This window comes from Mytilus edulis, unplaced genomic scaffold, assembly GCF_963676685.1.
Source record: "Mytilus edulis unplaced genomic scaffold, xbMytEdul2.2 SCAFFOLD_284, whole genome shotgun sequence".
In the NCBI taxonomy this organism is placed as follows: domain Eukaryota; kingdom Metazoa; phylum Mollusca; class Bivalvia; order Mytilida; family Mytilidae; genus Mytilus; species Mytilus edulis.
The window spans coordinates 11,905-23,479 of record NW_027267330.1 but is presented as its reverse complement, the minus strand read 5'-3'; the positions used below and the strand labels follow the sequence as shown (position 1 = coordinate 23,479).

The following is an 11,575-nucleotide window of genomic DNA, read 5'->3' as shown; positions in this document are numbered from 1 at the left end:
TTATATTTTTATTATTTTGATTATTCTCAGTAGGATTAGTTTTAACTTATGAGATTATCTTCTTGAAATAAAAGTTATTTATTTAAGATATTGTTCAATTATTCCGTGTCGGACTATTGGGGTGTCGGACCAATGGGGTGTCGAACTAAGTAATGGGGCGTCGGACTATCACATCAAGGTGTCGGACAAGTGGGTCGTCGGACTAATGAGGCGTCGGAATAACGGGGCTGCCCCACTTATCGTAATCTCTATGAGACCGAGTTAAAGAGAGGCGAAAGATACAAAAGGGACATTCAAACTCGTAAGTTGAAACTGCATGATAAACGGCTGACAACGCAATGACTAAAACAGAAAAAGACCAACTTGAAACAACAACACACAAACTGACATTATATAGAAAACTAAAGAATGAGCCATATAAACCCACCAAGCAGATACTTAACACATAACATATATTTAGCTTGTCAAGTTTCCGATTCAAGGATTGAGAAGCATTTATTTTCAATGACCGTTTCTGTACATGCCTTATCATCTCTATTGACGGAACCCCTCTATTTTGGCGAATAAAATGTACATTTTGTTACAAGTAGAACACGAATCAATGCGTGTAAATATAACTGCTGTAGGACTTTTTTAAATATTTTTTTAATCAAAAAGTTTTATTTACGAAATCCATGAAATTTGATGAGGAATCTGGAAAAAAAATCTTTAAAATTATTTAAGTGTTTTTGTAAAATCCTTAGTCAAAATAAGGGATTTTATAAAATCACTTATCAGTTCAGTGATTATACAAAATCCCTAAAATATCAGTAATTTTACACAATCCCTGATTTACAAAAAATCACTGTAACATATATAATACTTCTCTAGGGGAAAATTCACAACTTATTAAAACAAACTGTTACAAGACAAAAATGACCCTGCACACATGCACGCTGTCATTAAGAAGTTGCTTTTTTTTTTATTATAATAAAGGTGTTCATCAAGTACACTTTGCACACTGATTTTCCAAACGTATCAAAATAAAAATGGAATGATCGCTGTTCTGCAAAGTGGATATCCCTCAAATTTCTTTTTATACCATCTGAAAAAAAATTATTGTTGAGAATAAAATAGGTCATATTGTGAAAGTCAAGAGCTAGAATTCTTTTTTGATATCAAATACAGATCTTAATCAATTTCATTTCAATAGCAGTTAAAAACAAGTAATAGCTTTTCGAAAAAAGCTAGCCGTCTCTTAGCTGATGAAAGTGGAAAGTGTTCTCGCTTTGTCACATTCAGAATAGCCTTGCATGTCAATCGACAAATTTCACCACACACGTTATGAAGCAGTATATCGTTTAATGATTATGTTGTGTGTCAAATAAGGTCCGTATCGTACTTATCCTTAAAATCATGGTTGTAAATGCTTTACATAGTTTGTAAACAATTTACCCTCTCATCATGAAATATTATAAACATTTTCAAGTTTTCTTATGTTTTTCTTGTTTAAAATGTACGTAACAGTGAGCGACTGGATTAAATGTGAAACAAACGTGTGTGTTTACAAAATTTCAGGAGATTCGAATATTTATAGATTAAAGTAACCTGTGTACCTATATGCATGATTGGTGACCAGGCAAAATCTAATTGCTAAAACAGAGAGTACAAATCCGATACTCTACGGGATACTAGGTTTGGATTGTTCCAACCAATCATCGAACTTTAATTATTAACGTCTCAGTAATATCTCCCAATCAGGTAGTGAGAAGCATTCAGCCCGCAGACTGTCCATCATTCAATTCTTAATAACGTCTCCGCGGAGACGTAAATCATTGATGTACTTGCAGTGAGGGGGGGTCACAGCGACGATAAATCAAAGAACTGAAGTACTGAACATCGGATGACAGCAAGTTCTTAATTGTGGATGGTCAAAAGCACTTGTCACAGAAAAAAATCAGGTTAATATCCAAAGATATATTTATTTCTCAAGTTTGAGATAAGCAGTTATTACAGTACCACAACCTATGACAAACGAGATGACTTTAATTTCCCTTAGCAGCGATATATATATACACTTCACCTGCATATGGGATATACATCCGATGTTATAGCATTATACAGCTGTAAGTTGTTATTAAGACTTTATTAAACGTCTACAGTGTATAAGCAGAAAGATAATGAGCAATGGTTATGCCAAAGAACTTCTCGTCCTTTAAAATAAAAATAAAGTTATCGGAAGATACCAAGACCTTGTTGATGAATATTCAGTATCAACTTTAGCCACAAATTATACATGATGGTCTTAACGTATAAATTCTAAGTACTGACGTTGTTTATCATCTTATTTAAGTCTCAGGTTTTCACTTGTCTTTGTATATTTTCCACCTTACCTTTTTAATCCAGTTTAGGTAATATCCTGTTGCATGGCTTGGTATTTATACATCCCACTATTGTGTTATAGTCTTTTGTGTATTATATCCAAAGAAGAAGACGAAAAAGGAAATGATATTAAGTAAATTTGCATTTTAGACTACAAAATTGGCTTTACGGTAATTCCTTCCCTTAGAATGAAGATAGTTTTAGTGGTTACTGGTTAATATTTTGTTTACCTATGATGATGAACAGCTCTAGGCCCGAGATTACAGGAGGTTGATATAGCAAATGCTAAAGCTGGTAATGAGTTACAAGCGATGGCAAATCCCCACCATTCTAATATCTCTCCGAAAAAATTAGCACCAGAAATGTAGTCAAACATTCCTCCTGAAAAAAAAAGAATATAAAATTCAATCTGCTCGTGCATTTTATTTACCACAGGCACCTGTGAGTGTCTCAGAAAAAAAATCCTATATTTATAGATAATCGTTTATCATCTCAATGTGATTGATTTTTCTCCAGCAATCGAGTTGAGATGACCAATGATAATCTGTTTATCGCTATTTTACCTATGACGACGTGTCAATTTCATGTCAATTTCATTAGCAACGCCACATGCCTCCTTAGTTTCTAGCGATAATTTTCCATCTCAAGCGAGTAGCATGATATGAAAAATTATCACAAAAAAAGATCAAAGGAAAACTGCACAAAATAGCGATAAATCTTAATATTAGGTATATTAAGGGGGGGGGGGGTGTCTGAGACAAGTGCCCGTGGCACAAACCTTTAGACAAATTATTAATTATTGTATGTATATAACAAATAGTAGAAAAGTTTATACAACGATACTGACGAAAGGCAAAAAAAGATAAACAATATGTAATGAAATCGTATACTAGTAAACGGATATTTTGGCTAACAATTGGCATTCATCAGTATCACTCCAAATAAAAGTATAAGTTCTTAGTCTTCCAAAGATCTCTATCAGTCAAACAGTTAATCCTATTATTTTCACTATACTTTTTAAATTTTCATTTACAATATTTTTAATCAGCATTTTGTATAACATATCACCTACCTTACAAAACTCAATGGATGTATATAATATAAAAACAAAAGATACATGATCCGTGACACAAAATAGCCAAAAACACACAAAAAGAAAAGGATATGTTTGTAATTATACATTTTCTTTGGAATTGATATAAACATCAATGTCAAATCTATTAAATTTGAAAAAGATTCTATTATATTTAACGTTTTTTTGGTATTCGACATCCGGTCCTTCCGACGATAAATCGGATAACCCTAGATAACACTATATTATTTTAATTTTTTATTTAGAACAGTTTTTTGTTGTACCTTTTGGTATTTTGTATCCAGTTTCTCCAGGTCTTCTGAGATTTCTCAAAATATGATCAGAATGAATGTTTATTCCAAGTCCTGATATAAACAATACTAAACCTGAAATAAAAAATATTATTAAAATAAAAACTCGAGATGATATTTGATACACGACATTTGTTAATTGTCGTATCCTGTGTTTTATTTGAGAGTGTGTTGTCTATTTGTGTCGCAGATTTGAGTAAAACTATAGTGCATAATGTAGCAAGATAAATAAACAGACGAAGATTGATGATTTTCAATAATTACATTACACTAAAAATTGCCCGCGAAATCGCGGCAAGTGTTGAAACAACGAGTTTTTAAATTTCGCGGGCAGAATGTCGATCTATGCGTATTTATATAAGACACGGGTCGATAGCGGTTTCCGAATTTGGTTATTTTTCTAAATATTGGCGTTTTTTGGCGGAATAAAGATTGTTTCAAAGAAAAATTTAAGGAAGTACGAAGCACTGCATTCATACATCATATAACACGATTTTGTGCCACGATATCTCAGTAGCATGAGTTCGAATCCCGGCCAGGGAAAACTGACAAATAGTTGCTTCGGCAAATTACATATCTAACATTGTTTGGCTCTTATTTAGACGAATTACTAGTATGGCAGGTGTTTTCAGCCTTGTATCACCATCACTGGTGATCCGATGGATAAAATATGCCGTAGAGTTGTCAATGGTTCAAACATTCTTATAATATAATTATTGCTATGACTGTAATCTACGATAGATAATTCTGCTGGTCTGTTATTTTCCATCTTCAAGCCTTATATATCAGGTACTGTGTTTCGACGCTAGATTAATACTGACGAGGAAAGGTAACACCCGGATATCGAAAGCTTGATTTTTGTCTAGCCTAGGTGGTCGAGCGATATAGCGCGCCGGGAATAGTGCACTTGATAATTTGGTGCCACGATATCTCAGTAGCATTCGAATCCCGGCCAGGGAAGAATAAAAAATTGCGGAAAGATCTAACATTGTTGGGCTGTTATTTAGACGAATTATATATACAAAATGTATTTTCAGCCTTGGATCACCATCACTGGGGTTCCGATGGATAAAATCTGTCGTAGAGTTGTCACTGGTTCAGACGTACTTATAATATAATGATTTCTGTGACTGCATCTTACATTAATTTGAAAGATCCTATATAATACTAGTAAATAATTTAGCTGATCTGTAGTAATTCCATCTGTCAGTCATTTCAAAATAAAGTACAAATTTGGAATCTGAACTTTTCAAAAAAAATGTTAAGATAAATGCAAATTAATTTAAAAAACCAATAGAATATTGCTTTGTTAATATTATTTCAAAACATCCGAGAATTTTTTTTGTAAAATGGTGTGCCAGCTGGTGTTCAATTTTGTCCATCCTGTTCCTTTTTTAACTGATAGCAAAAGTGATAAGAGAAAAGAAAATATCCAATGAAAAGTGTGGCTCACACTTGCGGAGCAGTGTTCATTTGAAATCACATTTACATTTATCATTTATGTAGATTACCCCCAAAAAAATCTGCAGATAGTCTGTACGTTCAGAAAAATCATCACATTTCTTATTTTTCAAACGCTATTAAAAAAAAATTGTGTCCCTTTTCAATGATACTGACTAGAAACTTAGTCAATAGATTAGTTATGTTGATTGTCAAAATTATTTTAAACATTTTTTGGGGTAACAGCAATGAACAATGGCAGTAACAGGGAGGACAAGGTGGTAACAGTAGGTAGAGACAAAACATAATTTAGGTCACAAAAATCAATAACAAAAAACTCGATTTTGAATTTCCTAAGGATACAAACAAGAGGTATAAGTATTTAAACATTATACACGACCCATTTATACGTGTATCATCCCTGTCCGGGTCAAAAACAAACAAAACAAAACAAAAACATATGAAAAATTTGTATTGCTGTTTTTTCGCTAAGTATGAAGTAAAATTTGGTTGCTGCAAGTCGTAAAATTCAGTATACAAAAGATGACATGCCTTTCTGTGAACTACCGCTTTTAAGATCAAGTTCAGCATGTTGGTTGTTATTTTTTTCATATTCTCTTCCTGAATATGTCGTTAAGTGTCCACTGGAGGCTAACCAATCACCAGAAAAGGTTGAAGATCGATGTAGGCATAAAAAGTAAAACTAATTTCATATGTTTAAACATATGAGGACATGTTAACGAACAATATAATACAACTGAACGAACATTCAAATAAAACATGTTTTTATTGTCAATGATTCTGATACACATATACATGTACTAGTTTCTGGCACATTTTAACACTGAAGGCTTGTCATTCTGGGATTTTTGGATCAACTCCATAAGTTCACGATCGAAGAGCTTCTGATTTTGTTTGGATTCGGAATGATAGTCAATATTCTGGAAGTTGTAGCAGCTTTTGTCTTTCAATTATTTTTGCAAATAAAAGCACGGAGGCGTCCCAAAAAAAAACAGGGGGGTGGGGGGTGTCATAATAAAACTGAATTATACACACAGATTTGCCGGTGTGGGTATTTATATTTGGAATGGCAAATAATGGCAAAAACATCAGTGACCTGCAACTTTAAGAAGGCAATATATCAATGGGTAGAAATTCTTATATCAATTAATGGGTCATACGTACATGATGTGCACCTACTGTAGACGAACATTTGTGTTCTTATCTTTTTATTTCCTAGTATCATCTCATTTAAGTAAGATAGTGGCAGCTGTGAAGGAGAAGGGATTTTCACATTATTAATTTATGAATAGGGATTTATGAATAGGGCAGGGGAGTTCAAACCACAACCAGAGGTATAATATACCCACATTTACATGTTGTGCACCCCCTTTTTTTGGAATAAAAGACGTTCTTTTGTGTCATAAGTGTTGATGTCATCTCACAAGGTCTGTATCTCTATTTGCCTGTAACGAGAAAGTATCATGTCTCCAAAAAGCAGTACAAAAGTTGGCAATATATAATGATAGTTTTACAACCTAAACAAAACAAAATAATAGATTAAGGAAACAAATGAACCAAATTACGTTCAGGTACCAAAGAAAACATTTAAGTACAAACCGCAAAGGGTTAATCATTCAAAGAGTATCGAAAAGAAACCATGCGTATTCTATATGACACGCTTGAATAATAGCTGTACAGTAATATCGGCAACTAAATTCTAAATAATAGTTGTACAATTAATAATTTTGTCCATCCTGTTACCAGGCATGGTAGCACTTGACTTGTTCTAGAAATACCTCAATACAAATGTACACTTTATGAATTAATATACCGTACGGTAATAATATCTATAACAATTTATTTGCAATAATGTAAGAGGAATTTTGAGTTTTCCTACAAAGTATGTCTATCCTGTTACCATTTTTGTCCCTCCTGTTACCTCTTGTTTCTATCCATAGGAAGGTCGACTATCCATTTATAAGGATAGTCGACCTTCCTATGGATAGAAACAAGTGCCTGTGGGCCCATGCCTAAGTTACGGTAACAAACGTTTCATTAGTCTTATGCAATTAAAAATTATCTATCAACTGGTAACATTAAAGACATTATAAAAAGGTACGCATACATCAGTACTTACCGATCTTTTGATTCTGATGACCAAAATCTTTCCACACAAAAAATTTCACCATGTCTTTACGTCCTGTACCGACGCCTACGACGTCATCATAAAAAAACCGCCGTTATTAACTAGTTTTATTCCGTAAACAAATAAATAGTAACAGGAAGGACAAATATTCATGAACAGACATTCCAGAGACTGTGGAATAAAAGTTTTCATGATTTGAAACATGGAAAGTTATTTATTTTCAATTATGATGTTACTTAAAGAAAAGTTATCATTATGTTTACCTTTAAAAGCAGTTTTATCTACAGATAATTTGAATGAACATGTTAATTATCAAAAATGAACACATGGAAATTGGCGAATTTTCATACTTCAAAGAATATAAAAAAAATACGAAACTTTTTTCACATTAATATTTGCATGTACTATCTTGTACAATGTGTAAACTCTTATGTTAAATTGAAAAATTATGTCAAACTTAAAAAAATAAACAGACAATAGACAATAACCAAAATATGTACATTTTTTTTAAATGACTGCTGTATGCCTTCTATACCATGTAGTTTATTACGACGCTAGATTACAACTGACGAGGAAAGGTAACACCCGACCACCGAAATCTTTATTATTATAGAGCCTTTATATATAGGTAGTCGAGTGGTCTAGCTCGTCGGGCATGGTGCAAGGCGATTTGGTGCCACGATATCTCAGTAGTATGAGTTCGAAACCCCGCGAGGGAAGAACAAAAAAATTGCGAAAGCAAATTTACAGATCTAACATTGTTAGGCTGATGATTAGACGAGTTATATATATTTAAGGAATGACTGTAATATTTTTTCTGTCTATGAAGAAATAACATAAAAAAAATGTGGTGCACACTGAATAACGCGCGTAATTATAATTTATAATTTGATTCTTAATTCCATTTAAACCGGAGTAAACCACGAAAAAACGGTGATGATGTCACGGTCACATGAATAAATTATGTCTATGGGCTGATAAACTAAACTACTCCAGACAAGCAGATGACGCGTTACATCCAAAATTTAATTATATATATATAACAAAAAATTTGCGAAGGCAAATTTACAGATCTAACATTGTTGGGTTGATGTTTAGACGAGTTGTATATATAATATATATATATATATATATATATATATATAGATTGATGTTTAGAACAGTTGTATACATTATATATATATACAAGTCTAAATTTAAAACAACATTCAAACCTATGATTGCGTTAGATAAAAAACCTCAATTTTTATACGTGTGCATGCAACAAATTTTGTTGTAGAAGGGTCTAAATACAGCACAAACAACATTTTCCAAAAGACCAAAAGAGTGAAAAAATATATTTTAACAGAACGCATTTGACTAGCAGATCGATGCTCGTAAACCCTGCTGACCGCCATTGACGATTGCCAAATAAATTGATTACAAGGTGTAACAAAATAGACCTCTATATATGCAATAACCCTCTTTCTATCAAGCATCGAATTGCCAAGGGGAAAGTTGTAGATAGGGGAGGGGTATTTGACAAAACAAGTTTACCCCCAGCACATAATGCAGGTGCCTGTGCCAAGTTTGAATTCAAGGCCTTGGACAAAAAAATGGACCTGGTAGGAGCTTAGGTTAAGCAAAGCAAGGAGTTCACATGTATCCACTAAGCCATTTAACTGCGCCCTTTGAACAGGACTGCATTGGATGATTTATTTTATAATACAAAAGAAATGTGAAAACTTTTACCTACCAATGTCCATGAAAGAAGAATGTAATCATCTCAGGTCTTTTTTTTAAATTTTGTGTTCAAACATAATTTTTAATCTGCTGATTATAGTGTCTAGCTTTTTCCTTGGCATTAAGACTCTGTCACATTTTTAATTATACAATTTGAACAACTCGTCTGTAATTATCTTTTCTTTCTCCTCGTGCATTTTCCCAAAAACATGATTCGACTCAAATTCTCATATTTGATTTATAATACTATACTAAAACTTATATCCAAATTTAAAAAACGTTTAAAATAAGCAATAAACAATGCATATTTTGTATTTACATTGTATCATAGATCAAATTTATTCGTTCAGTGTATTCACTTGTGTTAATGTGTCCGTTAATTGAGTAAGGCCATTTCAATTGATATTTTATAGTGTGTCTTTCTATGTTGTGATGTTACACTATTGTTTCAGGTAAGAGTGAACGTGGGTACCTATTAAAACGCATTAACGTTTAGAACCGCTGCATTTGTTTGTACCGGTCCTAAATCAGGTGTTCAGTGGTTGTCGTTTGTTGATGTGGTTCATGAATGTTCCTCGTTTCTCTCGAGTCGTTTTAATACGACCGCAATTATTTTTGGTTCGTATAATGCTATAATGTCGTCGTCTTCGTCGTCTGCTTCGTCGTCCGAAGACAGATTTGGTTTCCGACCAATAACTTTAGTTTAAGTGAATAGATCTCTATATCGGAAATTTTTTAAGAAGGTTCAATACCACAAAAGGAAGGTTGGGATTGATTTTGGCATGGGATGATGATTGAAATTGAACTACAAGGTTCAATACTACAAAGGAAAGACTGGGATTGAGTTTGATGGTAACTGCTCCAAGAGGTGTGCAAAAAGTTTGGGGGGTTCAAATTTTTAAGGGGTTCTAAAAAAAAATCAAAATTTTTCAAATGTCGAATTTTTGAAAAGTTTCAAGGAGAAATCTTCAATTGCACAGTATTGCGCATTAGGTATGTAAGATTGACCACATTTATTTTTGTCAGAAATCTATAGTATGTAAAACAATTTATCACAACCCAAATTCAGAAAGTATCAAGCTTACAAATTGTGTCCAAATTTGCTGTTCGGTTTAGCCAAGGCTCCGTATTGAAGACTGTACTTTGACCTATATTATAATGGTTTACTTTTACAAATTATAACTTGGATATATAGTTTCTCTTTGGCACTCATACCACATCTTCTTATATATATTTGCGGGTTTACTAGACTAATAGTGCTTTATTTTATTTTATTTTGCATGTGTGATATGTTTGTGTGTAAATGCGTATCTGCTGCATGACATTGCATTTACTTTACCCGTCTGTGTTTTATATCTGTTGTACATGTTGTATGTGCTCGAATAATCATGGATGGAAACTCCAACCAAAACCCCCAAAACCCCATTCATGTTACAAAATAATAAACATCAGTATAACGTACCTATGATAAACTGCGGACAAGTGATCCATTCTTCTTTAAACTCAGCACTGTATAGTAAGTAACCACATTGCAGATAGCCATTAAACAAACAAAACATAAATGCTAAAACTACCATGTAAAGTGGAAGTGGTTTTCCTTTCAAATAAAACGGATATATTAAAATTCTGAAAATAAAGGGATAACGTAAGTAAAATGAATTTCCATTATAATTGTACAAGATAATCACTGTCCTAAGCTGACTTTACCTAGTAAGATGGAAATACAAGGTTAATCCAGCTGAGATATATAGTGAAGGCTTATATTCAAAGATCTAATTACGGTATTGAATTGGTAAGCTTTTAAGTGTTTTTTACATTCCAGGATCGATAAACAGCATCTACGTAAAATAAGAATCTGCTATCCCGTTTGGAATACTTATAGGTTAGACAATACTTGGTCATGTTTTATGAATATTTAAGCCCAAGGCGAAGCCGAGGACTAAAATCTTCATAAAACATGATCAAGTATTGTCTAACCAATTTAGAACATATTCACACTTTCGAGTGACCTTACAAAATTTTCCTTTCCCATTGTAATATTCAAACCTAAATAAGAGTTCACTTTTTATAATGAACTAAATATAAAACATAGGTAATGATCATTTCAATGAATGAAATGAAATAGCACAGACATAGTTGGTGAAGAATAAATTGTGTTTCTTCTGCTTCAGGTAAATTTTAATACTCATACATCTTTACATTTTTTTATTTCAAAAAGCAACACAATGTTATATAAACCCCTTTTTGGAATTTGATTTTTTTTATAGATATAAAACTCTCTGTATAAATATTTGAATTCAGACCATTAAACATTAAATGCTTACTTTTTATTGATAAATTTAAATGTATTGCGTTTCTCCGACAACAACCCTTTGCTTTATATATCAGCAGTCTGGCATTGTGTTTTTTTGAAGAAATGAAAAATAATTCCCTCAAATGTAAGGTATATAAATTAAAGAAATATCATTTTATTTATCCTTACCATATTTTTTTTGTGTATTCTATTATGTGTAGCATTAG

The 11,575-nt window shown here is 32.6% G+C and overlaps 1 protein-coding gene across 2 annotated transcripts; it reads right to left on the bottom strand.

Annotated features, from left to right (window-relative positions):
• Positions 1-451: 451 nt before the first annotated feature.
• Positions 452-10,695, bottom strand: LOC139505184 (3-oxo-5-alpha-steroid 4-dehydrogenase 1-like). Of its 2 annotated transcripts, XM_071294946.1 has the most exons (5): positions 7,325-7,417; positions 6,555-6,650; positions 3,718-3,819; positions 2,592-2,742; positions 452-1,084 (listed from the first exon to the last, which is right to left on the bottom strand). In XM_071294946.1, the coding sequence occupies exons 2-5, from the start codon at positions 6,622-6,624 to the stop codon at positions 1,018-1,020; spliced, it is 390 nt and encodes a 129-aa protein (XP_071151047.1). In that variant the 5' UTR covers positions 6,625-6,650; positions 7,325-7,417; the 3' UTR covers positions 452-1,017. The 2 variants fall into 2 exon arrangements, with proteins under 2 accessions (XP_071151047.1, XP_071151046.1); XM_071294945.1 differs by lacking the exons at positions 6,555-6,650; positions 7,325-7,417 and adding an exon at positions 10,518-10,695.
• Between the last annotated feature and the right edge of the window lie 880 nt (positions 10,696-11,575).